We start from the raw sequence: 22,040 nt of genomic DNA on the forward strand, positions 1-22,040 counted from the left end.
GTAACTATGTTACCTTCAGAAATTTAAGTTTCAATTGTCTTTGCAATTTGAAACCTTGAAATTGACCTCTGTTTCTTTAAGCAGCTCTTCTAGTCTGGTGAAACTTAGTAAGGAAGGAGTGATGTATTAATGGCAGAGAAACAACCTCTGTACTAGGAAAACTGTTTGTCCTCTGTCATCGGAGGCCATGGTTAGCCTGATAATTTACGGCAAACAGCACCGTGGGCAAGGAGCAATAGCACAGCAGAGCAGAAAAGGGAAGGTGTGAGCAGTGCATACACAAGTGTGATTGACAGTGTTTAGTCCCTCCTTCTGGCTCAGATTGGTTGTTTTTAACCAGGAGCTGTGTATTTCTGCAGATGGCAGTAGGGCCACAGGGAGGAGGCAGAGGAGACTTTTTTTCACAGATTATGTGTCTCATATTACGCTGTCAGGATGTAGTGATAGATTTTAAAAATATGTAAAAAAACAAAAAAAAAACATTTTGGTAAACATTTGCTACAAAAGCTGTACAGTAATACAGCTGATTAGGAGTAAAATATAGAAACTTACTGAATTTAGAAGGAAAAATACTATTTTTCAGGGCTGTCTTAGCAGTGTCTGATCCCTGGTAATAAAATAAATAAGAAGGGTGAGAGTGGGTTTTATCTGGAGTGCAGTGTAATGTTTGTCCTGATTGTCTTCAGAGCTGACCACACCCAGTGGAGTCACCGGATCTTAACCTGGTCCATTTACATTGCACAGTACTAAACATTGTGTGTGTGTGCTGCAGAACTGTGTAGAAATGCCTTTTGGCTAAAAGGAACCTATCTGATGTTTTACTACAGTAAGCTTTATAGTACTGTAGTCCATGGTATCTTTATGCCTTCACTGATTTCTATAAAATCAAAAGCAATTTTTCACTTCTCCCATATGGCATCTGTTAGTTTATGAGCTTAAGCTTGTCAGCTTGTTAGTTTTTCTTTCCAGTAACTAAGAATCATTGAGATAAATAGAAAACTGCATTTTCTCACAGAAGATAATAAGCAATTAAAGAAAATTACCAAAATTACCACTGCTTGAGAAATAAATTTACACATGCTGTGCATGAGCGATCCAAATGGCAAAGACAAAATGGTGAAGAGGCAAAATCAGGTCCCATTTCTGACTTCTGATTTGAGTTTGCTGTGAACCACAATGTACCCCAAATACTTTGTAATGTTCACATAGTGATCTGATAAGTGAATTAGATTTACTAATGTCCCACTAAAATAAAATCCTTGGTTGCTCTTACTGTGAACTCAAGCCAATAAGTCAGAGGAGTGAAGGATGTAAACTGACCAACTGTAGTCAAATTCAATTGCTTTCTCATTCATTTCCTCTATCCTTCATTTCTGATTTTAATCAAACTTTTATGGAAACACTGATATAAAGTACTGCATCATTTGACATTTTCTTCTGGCATTCTTTAAAAAGAAATTACAGTTGTGTGTCATCCAGAAATTTAATAAAATAATAATTTTAATTTTGACTTTGCAATTTGACACAAGAAACCTTGTTAGTTTTACTCACTAGTCCCCCCATTGACCAGGCCCCTCAGTTTTATGATTCCTGATTGTCTATAAATTCCCCCTCTGTGGCTCTGGAGAAAGTGCCAGAAGTCTGAGGTTCTGCCCCTCCTCATGGCAGATTACTGTGAATACATTTAAATATTATTCACTCGAATCATCATGACCATCATCATCATTATCATCATAAAAAAACACACTTAAGACAGCAGACGAATGTACAAAGTTACCTGGTAGTTGGCCCTATGGAAAAAAAGGGAGAATGGCTGACAGTGCAACAGAGGTGAGAACCACAAATGAGATGTATGGATGGTAGCGACACTGGACAGAGAAATGAAGGGGACATGCCCTAAATCAAGAGTGGTGGCAGAAAAGGACGAGTACAGCAGAAACAGTGACAGAAACAATTACACACAATACAAAAAAAAAAAGAAAAACAAGAAAGAGAGAAAAACCAAAGCAAATGAGAAAGCATGATGATATAATTTTTTACATTTGCAACATTTATTTGTCACTGCTGCCAAGTGGACTGACACATAAAGTTAGAATAAATTAATAATTATTGTAGTTTAATTTCTATAAAAAAAATAAAGTAATGATTGATCATCACTCCAGTTCTTCAGATTTTAAGTTTAAAAAAAACAAAACAAAACAAAAAACCTGCCACCTGACAGCAGTGACAGTCCAATCTGTGTGGATTAAAAGGCACAGCAGGGTAGGTGGAATTTTGCAGCAATAGTACAGTATCAGTGTTGCTACTGTTTCCTATTGTTACACTATTCCACCCACCTTAACAGTGAGCCTTTCGGTGTGGCAATGCCGTATCCTTTGGAGTCCAGATTTCCTCCCACTTTCATAGTGTCACAAGGCTTCCGCTGCTCCGTGTATTCGTTCATGGTGGACTCCAAGAGGAAGGCGTACTTCCCCTTGGACTTGCGCACTCTTGCCACACCCTCTGCTGTGGTTCTGGTGAACACGGATGGCTCAGCGGACTTCATGTAAGACCACATCTTCTCATAAACGGCTATCTTGGACCTCTGGGGTGGAGCGGGTGAGAGGAGAAACCAAGGGTTATTTGCACATTAGAAGGCATCGTTTCACAAAGGTAAAGATGCAGAATTTGATGCAGATTACAGTTCTTGTGGCTATTAAACATATGAAAAATGTTTATGTTGGGTGCTTTTTAAACACTTGCTATGAAGATAGAAGAAAAACGTGTCAACATGAAATGCAAAAATATATTTTTCCTGCCTAGAAATCAATCTACCATTTCAGTTGAGGTACTGATATGTCACTAGAATCCAACTGGCATGACATTAAGAAATTTATTGTAACTAAAAAACATTAAATATTTTTGATTATTCACAATTAATTAATTAATATTTTTAAAATCAATTTCCACCATTAATCAAAAGAAAGTGCAAAGCAATTGCACTTTAAAGTTCGCAAAAGGCATAAGACAGCAGAAAACAGAACAAATTTGGAATAAAACTTGTTGCAACCTGTAGAAGACTTAATATCAACTGAACAGACAATCATGAATCCAATGATTTGGTTTAGATCAAAGCATACTCATGTGTGGGTGTGACCCAGTCATAGTTCATATCCATCCCACCGACACGACAATGTTCAAAAACCGATGTTCATAAAAGTGATCTTACAAAAGGATCTAAAGCATAAAACATAATTTAGTCACTAGGCTTAATTTACCTTCATGGTACGTAAACAATAAAAACACTGACATGTGCGTTTCTGCTTTTTCTCATGGCACCGTAACAAACAAAAGGTTTTTTCTGGAATATTTCAGAATTATTTATTTAATCAAGGGGGAAAAGCTATTGATTCAATAGCAAGTCTCAAACAACCAACGGACTTTCAAACCTAAGACAGTCACTAATTCATTAAATAATACTTTTACTCTGTGGTCGGCTTGCTAAGACTTATTTGTGCTTTTAAACTGATCTGAACTGAGCTGAAAGTAGAACATTGTAATACAGTTGTCACATTGCTCTCTGTATCACAACAAGTCACCAACTGCCTCCTTTTTGATTTTGTTGTTTTTATTTTCACTAGCAGGATGAAGAGTTGGTGTTAGCTTTAACACAATAGAACCAGCAGTGCAGCTGACAGCACTGCACACAAACAGGGAGCTTTTACTTGTCAAATATAATATTCACTTATTTTTTTTAAACTTTGCCTGCTGTACAACACAAGGCTCTGCTGTGGTACAACGCTGCATCCTGCGTAAAAGCAATCTCATTTCATGTGAGGCCTAAAAGAGACATTTATTTACAGCCAATTTGCCTCTAGGATTAATAACACCTTCACATATGGCTGTACATTTAACAGTAAAATACATAAATATTCCTTATCAGATGTAAAAAAGAAAAACAGTTAAGGTCTACCATATTAGGTCGAATATTCAGTTTGTGAATTTAGTCAGACATTTACAATGATTGTTTCCATTGAATTTGTGTCTATTTCTTAATGCCCCTCCCTATAGGTTACAAAATTAGCTGCTTATCAAATTATGGATTTAATCATTAAAATGTAATTGCTGCATTTGAGATGTAACAGAAATATTTATAAATGAAACTGCAGTTGAATTTAATAGATGCTTTTTAATAAATTGACAAAATGACAACACAGATATAATTTAGTGCTGGTTATGTTATAAATGTGTCTTTAAAGCTTCTGATTTATTGCTACAGCTTTATATGCTGTAGCAATAAATATCCAAACTGTTAGAGCTGATTAGAATACAATTTGAATTTTGAATAATATTACACTGCTGATTGAAGGCTGTCTTATCCATCTACCATTTTTATGCTCGGGCATATAATGACTTTTATAATCTCATTGTGAATGTAACACTATATCTCTCTCAAAAAGTCAAGCATCAGTCTCACTTCGAATGACTTGAACAGTTGCATGCTAATCATGCTGCTACAAATTCTGAGGAGTCTTTCAGTAGGCGTCTGTCCGGAGTGATAAAGCCGTTGGTCTCCGTCTGCACATAAGGCGTTTTTTTTCACCAGTCTATATGTGTTTGAGAGACTTATTTGCTTCTGTCCAAGTGTGTGAATTGTGTTTACTCATGAGTGAAAATAACAAGCATCCTCCACAAGCATTCGATTTCTTCTCCCTCTCTGTCTCCTGGTATTTAAATGTTACTCTTGTTGCTTTGCAAGTAACAAGCCAGGGCCTGAGGAAGTGAAATCAACACCAGGGGATGGTATGCGTGTGTCAGGGTGCTGATGGTCCGTGACGGACACCTATCCTATAATAATGCCATTCACATTCAAGAGGACCAATATTCCCCTCTCTCTCTTATATCCTGACTTTCTCCCCAACCTTTGCCTTTATTTTTCACCCTAGCCAGGGGAAGCTATCATAAATTCTCGTCATCCTCTGCAGCCCCTTCATTCATCTGTCTGTGTAATGTCCGGGACACAGAGGAGACAGTAATGTTGAAGCTTCTGTGCACGTACAGAACACTGTCTAGCCCTAGAGGGATAGATGTGTGACAAAATACTGTGGCTTTTCCAAATTCTTTAACAATGAATGTGGCTGTGAAGGAGGAAATGGATGCTTCAAGTCACCTTCAGGCCTCCCATGCACACATTTTCTAAATACACACGGGAACAGATGCATTTTACATGCCACTCAAACATCCATGGGCATGTCAACTGTATTCATAAAATTTAGCTAAATGTGCATACATGCATGCATGCACTTGTGTGGGTGTGTGTGTGTGTGTGTGTGTGTACACAAGCGCACATACACACACGCAAAGATAATTAATGGTGGTGGCGAATCCCCCTCAGCTGTGGGAGATTAAATTGCTTTTTCACCCTCCACAGATTTCGGCACGCTCGTTATGTTGATGATGCGAGAGCCACTCAGAGAAGTAAAAACTATCTGCCACTAGCTCCTCGACCAGCCCCCACCCTGCTCCTTTCTCCAACCACCGCCACACTCATAGACACAGCACTCAAACAAAAATACCAATGCACATATCCTTCAGAAGCATAGAAGCGCATAAGCACAAAAGCACATGCACCAGTGAAGGAGGATATTGGGGTCAAAGTGTATTACGCCATCTTAGCTGTTTGCTATTGTCAGCAGGAAAAAAAAAAAATAAAGAAACTTCATAACTATATTCAAATGTTGATGGGACACATTTGTTGAAATTGGATAAAAAAGGCATCGTGATTTTTCTCTGGGATAATTTACTTTCCGTCTAATTTTGTTTCCCATAGAAGTTCCATGCAGAGCATTTAGCTCTATATGTTTCTTCTGTCTTCATTTACATAGTTTAATTTCCTGTATAATTTACTCTGATGATAATTAGCCAGTTAATAACTCTGTGTGACTTGGTGGGAGAGTGATTAAATGTAAGGACTCTGATAAACATTGCTCAGCTGGGTTTAATAATTGAGAGGATTCCTCAAGAATCCTTCATAGACTGTTGGTAAACATTAAACATGGGAATGAATTCTTGAAACCAACAAGCAAACAAAAAAAAAGCATGTAAGTGACACTTCATCACTAAAGCTAAAAAAAATAAAAAAATATCACATAATCCTTTCTATGTTCAACTCGAAGAGTTACCATGAAAGCTTCAAAGATATGGAATATCAATTTCCCATGTTTTCCCAGCCCAGTTAAGAAACAGCAGTTTAACATTTAGTGGACCTCTTAGAAGTGAAAAAAAAATGTTAAAAAAAAAAAAAAAATTTAGAAAATTTTTGTCTATAGTTCTTGAAATATTTTGGCTAATACCCATCTTTGTATCACAATTGCAAATACTGTATGGGCATGAAAATATATTATAGTGTCTAACATGTTATGCTATTTTGCCATCTTAAGTGTTCAAGAGACACAAAAACTTATATTTGACATCAATCTAAGTAAAAACAAACAAAAAAACACCCATTGAAGTGACTATTTAATTTAAAACGAGAAAAAAGCTGTGAAGCCAGTTTATGAGGCTAAGATCAGAGCATGCACTGATCAAGAGAAGCTCCAAAACAAATAGAACAGAAAATCCCTGAAGCCTGTCCGTATGGCAGGGCATTTAAATACATTTCTAATGCTTTGGAACTCCAGCCAACCAAAGTGGTCGCCGTTACTCATAAAATGAGAAAATCATAGAAGAAAGTCAAATCTTCGTAGAATGGCTGGTCAACAAAAACTCATTCATTTTATGATTTTTATCTTTACTGATGAAATTAAAGACACAGGATTCAGAATACTTTTGATTCAAGATTTATCTTGAAAAGCCTGCAGAGAGTCCATACCCTGAAGAACTCCTTCGTGGAGCCTGAATCCAGTGTTCCGTAGGCTATCTCTGTCTGTTTAGCCAAGTCCTCTGCACTTTCGATAGGTGAGACCATCCGCTCCACAGTGAGGAAAGCAGCCAGGTTGGCTGTGTAAGAGGAGATGATGATCAGAGTGAAGAACCACCACACACCTCCGACAATACGTCCAGACAGAGACCTACAAAGAGTGGTGTGGGGGTGGGAGTGATGAGAGCGAGGGAGAAAAGGGAAGAAGAGGAAAAGCATTTCCAGAAAAAGAGAGCGAAGAGATTAGGTAGATTAAAGAGGTGATTTGATAGAATAGATGAGAAAGAAGATGAGGGAGATGATAAAGGTAAAAGGTGATAAAAAAAGATTAAAATAAGTTTAGAGACAGAATGAAGAGAGAAAAAAATTATTACATTTAATTCTTCTGTCAAGGTTGTGCAAGACAATGTGCTGTTTTACACAATCAGTTTTAATACTAAAGTGTGTATGACTGTAAACCTGCTGGAGCTGCCAAAGTAATTGTCTTTCAGGCCTAAAAAGCATTTCAGCAGTAACAATAACAGGCTTGGCAAAACAGATTGTAATCTGGGCACTGCGCCGTGTCTTTCTGGGCGCTGCACCTCATTCTCTCAGTTTCTTTCTCTATGTTTAGTCTCTTCATCCACCAATTGCAAGATAAAGTTAGTGGCAATTCATTTAATTTTCTTTTGGTTGCATGAACTAGTTTTATACAAAGAAGTAGTGAAGAGAGCAGAAAAACAAGGATGAGGTATGGAAAACTGAGGCGTTTAGACTTTTTTTATGGTAGACATGGTAAAATAGCTTGCTAGTCTAATAGAAAGAAAACAGGAACATTCGTCAGCAAAGGCTTTGTTATACACATTTTCCTAATGCACATTTCCCTATAAATATCTTCAAATATTCAGTGTACCACCACTAATCGCAATCAAACTCAACCAAAAGGTTGTTGCTGTTAAAACATAGTGAAAGCCCACTTTTAAAGATCACGAGAACATCTGACTATGTGGAAGAAAGTTTTATGAAAAGACTGAACAATCTAAAACTTCACAGAAGTTTATTTTATTTAGGAAATGTTGAATATACATCTGAAAACTTGGGTGTAATAAGATAGATAGAATATCCATTTTAAGGATATCACTCACTAAAAATATCAAATAGGCTAAGAGATGTCCAAAAGTAGCATATTGTACTCCAATCTAAAGACATTTGAGAACAAATGTGAAAATACAACAGCCAGTCTAAAATGCATCCCCCCCAGGAATAATGAACAATAACAAAGGCTGTTACAGTGATCAAGTCTGCAGTTGATTAAAACATTGGTGAATATTTCAATGCCCAAGAAGGGGGCGATGACTGGAGGATATAGCAATTTTAGATGGAAAAAAGCAATTATTTGTTTTGTGGTTGACATGTTGTTTGAAGGAGAACACCACGTATTCTCCCTCTACCTGCTAATCCTGGAGGATGTTGTCTAAGCTATCAGTTTGTCTCCTTAAGCTTGATCTCACTTGAGCTCAGACTGTTAATAAATCCTTTTCTGAGGTTGTTTTTTTTCTTCCTGATACTAACAGGCGATCATTTGAAAACATTTCAGTCCAGGCTGACTGAAATGTTTCAGTCCAGGCTTCATTCATGTTCAGATTGCGCCCCCACCAAACCTTTATATCTTGCAATGCCCCTCTGTTGCTTAGTAAAGAATCAAAGAGAGAGGAGAACATGGGTGGTTGAAATTTATATTAAAGGTTTAACACTGAACCAGTAAGTGCACAAATCTTAAAAAGCCACCAGCTGTAAAGATAATAATGAGGTGAGAGAGGTGCCAGTTTGATCTAATACATACTGCAAAATGAGTTGTACATTTAATTCAAACACAGCTTCACAGCAACTGGGCTTGATGAATTCACAAAGTGCTGCCTGTAGGACAAAGCAGTATTGCTGGAGTTAAATTTAATAAGAATCTCGATAATAGCAAGTAATTCTTCATCGTTTGACTCAGTAAAGATTGAATGTGTGGTGTCTTGTGTGTGGTGTGCTTATGAATACAATATACACATTTTTTCATATGGCCATCAGGTAAGTGAGGGAGTCTTTAAAGAGGCAATTACTCATAGGAAAACCTGCTTTAAATGCAGGAACAGGATGCAGGTCTTTTTGATCAGTAAGAGGGGAAAAAAGTTAACTGCTCTGTCAGATTGAAACTCTTTATTTGTAAAGGGAACTCCTTTGAAAGTACAGATAACCATTATACACACACACAAAAAAAACTGATTAAATCCCCTTCCTCAGATTTATATATATCACCTGCAATCACATGCAATTAAATATTAAACTGAAGCACAGCTAGTAATTTAGCAACATCCTCGACCTGACTGAATTCACTAGTGTGTTGCATATTTGGTTTTAATAAGTCTGTGGTGAAGTGAGAAAAGGACAGAAATTTTGAAGGTGTATTAACCTCTGTGTACTCAGAAAATTATCTCTTTTTCAAGCTGCTTTGCATTTTGTTACTGTTCAAAGGCCAGAACACCTCTTATTAACACTTACTGCTCTCAAACAAACACACAAATTTGAATTGATAGGACCTGGCTCTGAGGTATTGATCTGTTTATACGAATAAATGAACCAGTCTAAGATTTTGATGGCTCCCTGAAGAATAATTTTTAGGGTTAGTTATTATTTCACTTTAAGAAGACTTTGGAATGAACTGACATAGACAGATGTTCACTAAAACAACGGATACAAGAAAAATTACAGATGTTGAAATTAATTGAAAAGTTCAGCAACCTTTCCAAAGCGCAGATGTTTTCCGCAGATGGAAAAGCATAGTTTTTGTTGCTAATGGGCTCAATGTTGGTACAAAAACAACAGTTTCCATTTGATAAAATGAATAACCTTGTCAGATATTAAGGGGAGGAGGAGGACAGAAGGAACAAGTGGAAACACAATACAAAGATAATGTGGCACATATTATTGTACTCAGTGAACCTGATGTTCCTTTAAAATCACACAATTTCCTCATGTTTAGACACATGCAAGATATGTTTTTTTTATACCTGGCAAGATAGGAAACAGGAGGTGTAATCTAGGAGAATGTCAGACGAATTCTAATTGGTTGATGACCTAATGCTCTCTCTAAATGATTATCAATCAGCTATCTGAATGTTTGGGCTGCCCTATAATTGAAAGATTAATACTATAATTTAAAGATAACTACTTTTGCTCATACGCCGTGTTCCAAATTATTATGCAAGTGATATTTTCTCAGATTTTCTTAAATGGTCAATGCAAATGATGGTCAGTATAATTTCCAAGTCATGAACTCTTACGGTATAAATAAAATTTTACTCCCCATGAGAAAAATATTTATTTCAAAAATAAATAAAAAAACTCAAAATGCACTGTTCCAAATTATTATGCACAGCAGATTTTCTAAACATTTTATGAATGATAAAGAACTGCAAAAGGTCATTCTTTAAATGTGTAGCATTACGTGGTCTCCAGGTACTTCCACTATTTTTCCCAAATAATAAAAAAAAGGAAGTATAATTCATCCTATGGTCATAGAGTAAAGTTTGAGAATATTTGGTTTCTATTTTCTGTACCTTGTGCTATCCTCCATAAGCCAGTATGGAGTGTATTTTTGGAATGGATGCCTTTGTTGTGTGTGCTGCATTCATGAGTTGCTTTGGCGTTGGTATGCAACAGGCGAATCATCCTATAGCAGGTCATGCATCATCTATGATAGCCAACAGATTGCCTCCACAATTCTCTGTGTGAAAGATTAATGGCATTCTGTGTACTTCTTTCTCACACACTCTGCTTTCGGCAATACTTTTCTTATCCCATGCATCCAGATTTTTATCACCTGACTCAAGCGTGTGCATTGTTTCATTTGTGCTTATTCTGCTGGGTAATAACTGGAAATCATTTTAGGCTTGATTTTTTAAAATTGGAGAACGGCAGGTGATTCATCACTCATTACACTGATGAACCCACCAGCAATATACATGGAGTTACTTGCTACTTTATTGTTGGTAGTCTGGGCATTCAACAGAAGGTGCTTTTTAGTCACCCACACTTTCAGTCGTTCAGTTAAGAGAGAAAAAGCATATGTGATAAATTAGTTCCAGATCGGGGAAAGTTGAAGCGAACAAATGCTTGAACTCTGATCTTTTTATTTCCTAAGAGATTTTGCTTTCTTCTGCTATTTGGTCTTAAAAATACTATTCTACATTATAAAATAAATATCTCACAAACTTGGAATAATAAGGATCTTCTAACAATCTACCCTCTCATTTATCTAAAGCAACCCAGAGAACAAAAACACAAAATCTCAAGGATTCAGTATTTTATATTCTTTGATTTTATTTTTTCAATATGTCTAAAATCTATAATGTGAAGCTGTTTCTGACATGTATTTAAAATACTTCTAATGTGAAAAAGCATTCCTTAGAAGACAGCATTTTAATTCAAATGTCCTTGCTTCATATATGTGAGGCCCTGTGCTGCCACGGAAAAAGATTTCTGACTGGCCAATAATATGACGCAGCTTCCAGGTTGGCCAGGAATCCGTTCCTGACTGGCCAGCTTCCCAGGATGGAACAAGGTTGGTTTTCACATCAGGATTTTCTGTTCAGAGTTTGAATCCAATCCCTCAGAAGTAAAAAAGAAAAAAACAAAACTTTGCAGCTACTCGGAAAGAAACTGACTGAGATCAAGACCTGGACAATCAATTTTGAAAACCAGTCATGTTTATGATTAATATTTATTATTGTAAACACTACTGTATTTGCTTATTTTTTAGTAGCCTTCATTGATTTTACTTCATGTATTTTAAGCACAATGAGCATTGCTCAGTACCTTCAAAAGCAATTTTACTAGAGGCATAATAGTTTTGAGCTGTTTATTTTAAAAGGACCTCCAGATTGCCAGATCCCCAAAATAAAAGAAACTTAAAAAATGTTGAAAATCAATACGGATGTAGTTTTTACTTTCAATACTAATCAAAACAAACACTTTTATGACACTTCTGGCATCACAGACAAATGCTGATACAGCCCATCAGTCTGAGACACTTGCTTCTGTCTGGACTTAAAATCTAAAAGCTTTTTTCCTTTTCCCAACTTTGTGTGGACCTCCATGCTTGATGGCGGGGCCTCTCTACCACCGTCGAGTCTTTGTTGTCATCACAGGATCCAGGAGAAAAGCAGGTAAACAAAATGGCAGATGCAGCATGCTTGTTGCAGCAACAAAAGGAGGAAATATTGGTGCATGGCGGGGGACGCAGTGGGCAAGATTGCACGTCTGACAAGGTTCCATTGCTGCTCGCCAGGTGCTTTTCCTTTGTAAGATACTATCTTTTTGGTGCAAGATAGTCTTTTAAAGTCAAAGAGTTCAAATCTAAGTGAAGTCATAAGTTTGTGTATGAAAGACATCTCCAACTTTACACAGTGTGCTGCCCCCATTTGACTCAATTCATGACTCAAATCCACAAGATGATAATAACCTGACAGAAACAGACTTTATGGGGGTGTCAAATACTGAGCTGAGTTAAGAATAAATATCCAACTTTGACTTCTGTCTCCTCTGCATTAAGCTGGAATGAAATTTGGCGTCATGTTTTTCATTTGTTGTTGCCAATGCGCTGCTCAGTTGCTCCCAGTATGGGATTTAATTTGGTGCAGATAATCTAAGAGATTATTAGGAATCCCAGAAAAGTATCAAGTGTAAAATAATCTGACTGGTAAAGTCAAAGCTAGATCATTTTCCACTGAACAAAGATTTCTTAAAGCAAAATTTAAAATGGAAATAGAAGAACATAAAATATCCTAAATATAAACCTGGACTGAGTTATGTCACACTAATAACATAGTTTTTGAAACATTTTGTGGAACCTGTGTTTATGTACATAAAAAAGAAAACAGTTTTTAAACCCAAAAATATTGTCTACAATATAATTTTGTTTTCATAGACCAAAGATTGTAAATCTCTGCTCTTGTTATATACCTTTACCTTAGGTTCTTTGACAATATTCTTTAGCTTTAGATATTTCTTTGCCATGTTTATTTTTTTTGCAACTATAAAGACTAAATATCTTGTGTTCTTTTTTATGCAATTTCTAAAATTCCCATTCACAAGTTTAATTCATTCATCAGACTTATTTGGTGTGGAATGACAAGTGTAGTTGGGCAATGAACAGAAGAATTATTTTAGTGATCAATAGTCATAAGACATGTATTAAATTTCACTACTATCCCTAATGTCACTGGAAAAGCATGAACATGGTAATCTTAACTCAGAAAGGCAGAAGGAAAATCCTCTCACTCTTCTCAGCTACTTCCATTTTCTGTTTTCCCTTACAACAACCACTGATGCGAAATAAGGCGAACTGATGAAATTGATTGAAACAGGCTGGAGCACTTTCCAACAAATCGAGCTTGATTGAGGAGAAGGAAGCAAACAGACTTAGTTGAAAAAGATGATTAGCAGATTAAAGATTAGTAGCTGGAGGGCAAATGTGAAAATAACAGCAGTGATCAGTCACCAGGAAAGGCTCATGAGATTAATACAGAAGGTAAATCATAAATGAAATGAGTCAATATGAGCTGCTGGTTTTCAATCAGTGACCTTGAGACCCAATATTTATTACTTAGTTACTAGTGCCATTAGGAGGAGCTCCTGCTCCCATTAAGTATTTAACACGCATATTTCTTCCATCCTGTCACATGATGCTTAAAAATACTAACCCCACATAAAACACTCATAATTCACAAGTACATAATTGCCCCTAAGCAAGTTGCTGACATATCCCAGAATACACAAAGAAGCCTTCAAAGGCAGAAGGCTGTAATTTCAGATGTTTATAGACAAGGCCAGCCCTTCTGAGAATAATATTAGGTTGCGATCAGTTTTCCAATTCTCATTCTCTCAGAGCCAGTAGATGTTCTTCAATTTCATCAACTTTAGGAACAATATTTTTTCTCTGCTTATTTGTCATTTTACTGTCCCCCCTTGTGTATGACCAGGGTGACCCTCATCATCATTTCAAAGCACATAGAACAAGAGTTGACAGGTTGATGGTCTTATCAAGGTCACTGTGGTAGTGTGAGGTCAATATGGGAGAATGTTCTCATTTCCGACGACAGCTATCACATCATGGAGAGGTACAAGAACAGAAAAGAGCATATTTGCTGTGTTTGCAGAGCAGATAAAATGCCACTTTTCTGCATGCAGGCTTGGCACTGCAATCTTGAAGCACGGTAAATCTGTGAAGAAATGTACATTTTAAAGAGCAAACATGTGAGTTGAGTAAAAAAGACAAAAACGGAAGCATAGATCAAAAATAAATAAAAAAATAAGTGTAGAGGTGCATGAGGGTGTGTTTTATGCTGCGTCTTGAAGACTGCAGAGATGACTGCAGCACAGAGGGAGGGACCCACACTGAATACCAATGGACCTGTGATAGTAACTTAACATACAAACAATGGCATACTGGCTCATACGCTAATACGAAACAAGCACAGGTTGCACAGTAAAGTAATATCTTATCAGTTTAGGCTTATAAAGGTCACGGACACCACCCAATACACCTCAGTAATTTGTGATCGAAAGAGCAAAGAAAGCTGAAAAAAAAAATGTAGAGCTCATTTGTTTGAGGCCTTCTGAAAAGCCTGAATTGTTATCTTTGTTCTCCTGTAAATTCTCTGTAAATGTCAAATTTAGCATTCACATGATCAAAGAAACAGCCTCGCTGCTGCCAGTCAAAGTGTAAAATGAAGCGATAATACTCAATGAGAAACAACAGTTTAGTGACACAATTTGCTGTGTGCTAAGCAAAAATATTACAAAGCATTAAGAATCAAGTATGTCCATCCCATAGTGTTCTAAATGAAGGGAAACTAAAATAAGAGATTAAGGAAAATAGGTGGATGTGGCTGTGAATATTGCAACTCATGATACAATGAACAGGAGTAAATTTCTTTACCAGTTCTTACATTTAAGGGGCGGTAAGGAATCTATAAAACTCCTATTTCCTTAGCAGCGTTCAATAGTTTGAAAGTTGAGTAGAAAGCTGCAGACTCCTGCAGCCAGGTCAGAGAGAATCTCATTAAACTGCATTCTCAATATTCACCCTATGTGCTTGTCAATGGACCATTCTTGTTCGTTTCATTGCCAGGGATCTCTCAGAGAAATCTAGAGGGAGAAATCGGTTTGAATTTCTATCTCACTCAATTCAACTCCTTCCCAGGCCTGACAGCACATTTTCTTCACCTCCTAAAAGATTCAGGGTTTTTTAGTAAAGAGATTGTTTGATGGTGAAACTCCATTATCACAGTTTTGTGTTGAAGCCTGCAATACTATTGCATAGCATTATGATATCTGAAGATTGTTGTCCAGTATGATAGAGTGTGTTTAAGTTATTCAAGTAAAAAAACAATTTTATTTGATATTTTTATTCTATTTAGACACTGTGAGCAAATGTAGTAATTATATGCTTATGATATTGTTAAAGCAGCCCTGAATTTTAGAGCTAAATAGAACCTACTATCTCACTTGTGATAAAGTTTGTGTGACTGAAGCCTATGTAAGGTTTGACATTGTGATTTTACCTGCTTATAAAGGTGAACAAGGGACTGGGGATTAGAGGAAATGAACTGAGGGGGTAGAAAAATGATATGACATTATGATATGCATGACATGGCTCCTTTTCAAAGGCTATAATCTCAAGAGCATTGTGCCTCTGAGGCTCATCCATCACATGAATTTATGCCTAAAGTCTGGATGCCAGTTTTACTTCCTTTCTGCAGCAATATATCAAATGAGCCAGGCTTTTTAATACTTTCTGAAATAAAAATGTTTGATTCAATGATGGCACACAAAAATACTTTAAGTAGATTTAGTTTTAAGCTGTTTTTTTTTTTTAGTTTAATGAGAATGAAAACTAAATAATAAAAAAACAACAACAATGCCCTTTAAGTATGATAGTAAAATATGACATATACCTATTATATGATGTCCTAAAAGTGGAAGATAAGATTAGGTCAGCTTTTACTGGGTACAGCCACACAACCCCGCCTTAGATTAAGAAATGATTGCTGTTTTAGGTCCTTTACTGCCTTAAATTAAAATAATAAGTATGTCTGCCACAGATATATGACATCATTCTGAATAATGTAAGGATATTTGAATCAAGGATGCAAAATGTCAGAAAATTGTTTTCCCAATTAATTGGAAAGGATATCAGTTTCACTTCCTGTTTCAAGTATCCATACATTTTATAAGAAAATTAGAGTTTCTCATAAAATTTTAATATTCATTATGATACATTTCAAAGACCACTGCTGCTTAGGTCTAAGAAAACAATGTAATAAAAGGTAATTTTCGGAGTTTCTAAGTTGTAAAACTTATCAAAAACAGATTTTCCCAGCGTTTTCCTGGAAGTGTGTTTTCTCAGTGGGAATCAAACTGGAGATTTTGAGCATGAACTAGAGAATCCCTGATCTAAATGCCAACCTTCCTGTCAAAATCATTCATACACTCTCATTAAAAAACACTGCTTGTAAGCCTAAAAGACCAACAAATCATCTTCTTTACCATGTAGTTTTATGCCTCTTCAAGAAATACACGCCCTCATCTGCTTTGGCAGGCTCAGAAAGGGGTAATAAACATACAAACATAATTTGTGGCTTAGTGAAGCAGCAGCAACTCACACCAAAATAAAAAACAAAAAAAAAACACAAAGTCAAAGCTGAAAGTGAAAGCTATCAAAAACCTCTAATCTTTGCAACCTGCATAAAACCAGTCAATTTTCCCTGTGATCATATCTCTTTCCTTGGAGTCTTTTTCCTCCACTGTTATCAAGGGAAAGTGAAGAATCGTGTGCTGCGGTTGAATGCACGTGTGTGTATGGGTGGACTATCAAAGGTGCAATAGCGAAAGTGACTGCAAACTCTAGTAAGATCAAAACACAGCTAGCTTATCATAGAAGTACAGAATCAATGAAAGAGGAGCTAATTCCACTTCTGCTTGCTCCAAAATGCCTCAGCAGCTCGCAGAGGACAAGTGTTCTGTCTCTGACTGTCACAGTGACTTTTAAGCTGCGTCTTGAGTACTAGTGCCTTTTTGTTTCCAACATTTCTTAGGCTGCACTTGGAAAAACACATTAATTCATATAACTTTGTTACATGGCCGTACACCTACAAACCAGGCATGCAGATCAATAATCAGAGACATAGCCTATAGGTGGAGGAACTGTACAGATCCTCATTATCAAAATGGACATTGTCCAAAAAGGACGATGATTAGAAATTTGCCTCTTAAATATGATATTTATTTAACAATGTCAAGAAGAAATCTTGCTTGCAATTTGCTTCAAGCCATAAAGGTGGTCTTGATAAAATGAATAGAGTATGTCTGCCTACCTATACTGACAGACGTCTTGCAGTTTAAAATGGTCTCATGTTTGTTCAAAGCTTTGAACATTTCATACAGCACAATACTCCTCCAAAAAGGGAAGAAAGTATGACATAACTGTAAACCTATCAAGACATGAGTGTCCACCTCAACTGATAGGCCTCGCAAGGAAATCATAAATCAGAGACCAAGGTAACTCTAGAGGAGGGTAGAAATCAATAGCTTGGGTGGGAGAATCTGTTGACATGACAAGAAGTGATGCATACAAAATATTCAGCCTTCAAATGTTAGCAAAAAGAGGGACATTGCTAAAAAAGCCACAAGGAGTTCTATTTAGGAGGCAGAGAAGCTCGAACATAAGTGAATTTTTTGAAGCCATGAAAAACACTAAGCTGCATCACCACGTGTAGTGGTGGCAGGATCAGACTGTGGGGAAACCTTTCTTCAGTAGGGACTGGAAAGCTTGTCAGAGGTGACAGAAAAATACCCAAAACTTGTTGTGGTAAAGCTCACAAAAGTCTTGTGGCTGAGTCCATGCAGTTCACTTTTCTGCAAAGTGATGATCCCAACCATTTAGGTATTGCTGCAATGTTAAAACTCAACTCAAAACATATACGTTGTGTTAAAAAATCCCAGTTCAAGTCCCAATAAAGCAGACTGACGTTTTTAGTTGTAACATGAAAACATGTGATAACTTGTACTTTTGCAAGATTCTGTCACACCTAAAACTGCATTCAGCCACTAAGAGTAACTTTGCAGCCACCAGTGGTGCATGTAGTGCTCTATATATAAACTTCTACTATTCCAGACAATAAAAGTGCCTTGTGGGACTCGTAAGTCTTCCGATCAGTAAACAATTGGAATAGTTCTATGTTTGTAGGAAGATAGTTTCCCATCCAAATAAAAAAGCGCTGCACACTTCCCTCAGTACATGCTTCCACTATGCTGGGAGCAGAGCCACGTTGCTAAATGCAGCTTTGATATCAGTTGAACCAATATGGTTTATCTCCTGGGGCTTGTTATATATTAAACATCCACACTGACTCCACAAGATAAATCATATGAGCTGTCACTCTAAAAGAGACATCTTAGACTTTAATTTGCATTGAAACATCCTGCCTCATTTAAAAAGCCAAGTAGATAAAAAAAAAAAAAAAAAAAAAGGAAAGGCGCAGAGAAGGACAAACATGTAAGTGACAGACTTCTCATTGTCAGAATGTAATCTGGCATTTAAGACTGCAGTAATCCCAGGCTATGCAAGAGTAGGGCTGTACTGGAACTGACAGAGCTTGGTGATTTATATGACGAACGCTGGCTTCACGTTAAGTATCACATTATCGCAATGACAGCTGTAGCTTATGAACAGGGCCTTTAAGTCACAGGGAAGTGCACATGTGCCTACTGATGAAAAGTTGTGAAACTGAGCAGTGGGCGTTTTCTTCTGTGTGGTTTTGTTAAACGTGTCCGTGTATGCAACTTATGTGTTTGCGTGCCTGTGAGTATGTGTGCCTGCAGCAGATGTGAGTGTGTTCCATTTAGAATTGGCCTGTCAGTCTCAGTGAAGTGGGGAGAGGAGAGAGACGACAGGTGTCAGGACTGAGAAGGAGATGGATGAGAGAGCAAAAGAGGAGGAAGAAGAAAGCAAAGTTTGTTCAGCTGCTGGAAATTTCTTGTTCTTTACTCAATAAAGAAATGCTAATGAAGATCCAGTGGGAATGACAGAGCAATGTTTGGTATAGTCCAGCTTTGAAAAAATAGAAAAGGGAAGCTTTAATAACATTTTTGAACATTCTGGGGATTTCTCGGACACACTGCTGAAAAGATAAAAAAAAAGACTGTTAACACTGAAAACAGAGTTCTTGTTAGTTGTACTTTTATGTGACTCATGAAACGATGTACATGTAAAATATAGATAAAAACAGTGAACAAAGTTTAAAACAGCGGTAAGGCAAGCAAAACACACACAGACATCAACTGTGACAAGTGCATACGTCTTGGTCCCACTTTTGCTGCCATTAATAGCTTTGAAGCGTCAAGGTTGGGACTCCGCTAAACCCTTAAAGATATAATGTGGCATCTGAAACCAAAATGTTAGTAGCATATCCTTATAGTCCTGGAAGTTGTAAAGTGGGGCCTTTAAATATCAGACTGGTTTCTACAATACACCACATAGATGCTTAGTTAGTTACGAGTTGTAGTCAGAACAAACACTCTCTCTCATAAGACTGTTAAGGTCACAAACAGTGCCTTTAAGGTAACACAAGTTGTTTGGATTGTCACCTGACGATCCAAACGCACCAATGTAACCAGGGTTCGCCTTTACAGTAACACATCCAAACACACGTTCTGCAGAGCGGTATTTTAGCAGGAGTGCCTAACACCAAAGAACAAACTGATCGTGTGAAGTTTTGGCAGTTAATGTGCATCAAGGGACGGGAAACTCGTCCGATAGCTGGTAAGGACTGAAAGAATCCAAAACACAGGACAACATGGATAATGTGGCTTCATGTTTTATCTTCTAGAGTGACTTGACTTGTGTCCTCATAGTTGGTGAAATTTTTGAATCATCAAGTCACAGTAGACCCAACATTAACTAAAAGGAAGGTATCATCAGCAACCCATGTGGCCTTCACATCAAGTAGTAACATTAATGCGCCACATACAGTAAATGTTCTGACTACTTTTCAGGAGATCCATCTAAAGTGCATACGTTCATTCAGAAACATTCAGAAATCTATGTGCCACACTGTTATGACATTGGTGATGTGGAAATTAATTTTGTTATCATAAAGTACTTTTAATAACATTTTATATTTGTATAATCAATAGCCTTTTGTAGAGAAATAGTGGTCAATTTGCAATACACATTATTAATGTTCTGTAATTTACCTTACAGGATAGGGAGGGATACAGAAATGGTATGATTATGAAAGTAAATGCATTTTGTTTTGTTATGGTGTGAAGTGTTCCCTGCTGCTACCTCTCTCCTTAGATCTGCTCCCTAAAGGTCTTGGAGAAGGATGGTATAAATATTTCACTAAACTGCATTCTCAGGTTATCAATTATAAAATGCTATCTTCGTATAAATATTCTAAAAATACAGCTGGACTCTGCTTCCTCCTTGGCATATTAAAAATTCATACACACCTAGCATTCTGCGAAGTCTCCATCCACACAGGACCCGTAAAAACACAGCTGCTGAAATGTATGCAGGGTGTTCTCGCTTTTAGGGGGTTTTGTTTGCATGTGGGAGCATGTTTTTATGTGTTTGTTTGTGTCTAGAAAATCTTTGGTGTCTGTACGACACATTTTGTTGGTGAATCAGATAAGCTCAGTGGAAGCTCAGAGGGTGGAGAGAAAGGTCAATTACACCGAAGAGTAAAACACATCTAGTGCTTGGACAGGTCTATTTTATTGCTAGTCTTTACATAGCCCTCAAAAATAAATTGAAAATGTTACTTTTTTAGCCCATAGTAGGGTATATCCTGTTCAAATGCAGCGTAACAATGTTTTTGAGTCTGTCTTGTTTGATGCATGTGAAACAAGACAGTTTTTAACCAACGTCAAACTGAAGATTAAAGTTTCTTTTCTGTTTTGAGAAAGAATGTCAACATAAACTGGACAATTAAATCAGGGGGTCCCCACTCAAGCGCAAATCAGATTGACACGTATACGCACACATGCACATGATCGATCTCAAGCACACCGACCTGGGCGAGATGTCACAGCCTTGTTGCATGAAGGCTCCCAAAGAAAACCACAGAGAGTTAAAGATGCCAAACTCATTTGGAGGCTGGTCAGTGGGGCCCTGCTCAGTGGCACCCTCCTCTGGTTCCTCTGCGTGCCATTCGTACGGACTGAAGCGGCTTACCTGGAACAGTGAAGGCAGAAAAATGTCAGCTAATTTCTAGGATCAACGATATCCATCCATCCACAGAATCCGTCCTGACAGATTCTGTGTCTCATTAAGCAAAACATTTAATAATTGCACTTAGACTGGTGTCTGCCTTCATTTATGCTGAATGACAACACAACTTTTAAAATTAGAATATTACATCATGTAAAAATCTACCGGGATGTTGACTTAATGGAAAGTACGTTTGACACCTCTCAAAGGTTGTTATTTTCAAAAGGTGCTTTTAATCTCAGAGATGAGCCTCATCAGAAGCCACATTCTCACTTAATTGAATAAGACGGTACCCGAAAAGCACTCATATCTATCTTAGTATGACAGCGTACTGGGACTGATAGGACACCTTTTTCCTTCAGAACTACTTTAAACCTTCAGATTTAAGGTTCAACAAGGCGTCGGAAACATTCCTCTGAGATCTTGATTCATGTTGACTTGATACAGACAGACTTGCTAGACAGATTCGTCAGCAACACATCAACAACTCTTGTTTCAATCCAGCTACCATAAGATTGTAACTTCTGAGGTCACTGGGTTCAGTAAAAGCATTGTCATATTAAAGAATCTGGCTTGAGAGGGTTTTGACTTTGTGATAGTGTGAATTTACTAAAAGGAAGAAGCCATCAGAAGATTGGAACAGGAACAATACAGCAGCGAGAAAACCCCAATATTCCACCTCCACCAACCTGAACTTTTTAAGCAAGGTAAGGTGAACTATGGACTCATGGTCCTATGTTGCTTACACCAAATTCTGACCTTACCAAGTTTTTACCCTCTTTTGGTGGACCTGTGCTTCTTTATTTAAGTGAGTTACACAGATAAAATTGCAAAATAACT

General features: G+C 37.2%; 1 protein-coding gene across 3 annotated transcripts in view; it reads right to left on the reverse strand.

Annotated features, from left to right (window-relative positions):
- gria4a (glutamate receptor, ionotropic, AMPA 4a) overlaps window positions 1-22,040 on the reverse strand; it is a 111,729-nt gene that overhangs the window by 16,162 nt on the left and 73,527 nt on the right. For all 3 annotated transcript variants that reach the window (XM_055027946.1, XM_055027945.1, XM_055027947.1), the window contains exons 13-15: window positions 21,004-21,164; window positions 6,851-7,049; window positions 2,337-2,584 (exon numbers count right to left, since the gene is read on the reverse strand). In XM_055027946.1, the coding sequence (XP_054883921.1) occupies window positions 2,337-2,584; window positions 6,851-7,049; window positions 21,004-21,164 (608 nt within the window). The remainder of the gene's footprint in view (window positions 1-2,336; window positions 2,585-6,850; window positions 7,050-21,003; window positions 21,165-22,040) is intronic.

Source organism: Poeciliopsis prolifica, unplaced genomic scaffold (genome assembly GCF_027474105.1).
Source record: "Poeciliopsis prolifica strain line A6 unplaced genomic scaffold, Auburn_PproV2 SCAFFOLD004, whole genome shotgun sequence".
Classification (NCBI taxonomy): Eukaryota; Metazoa; Chordata; class Actinopteri; order Cyprinodontiformes; family Poeciliidae; genus Poeciliopsis; species Poeciliopsis prolifica.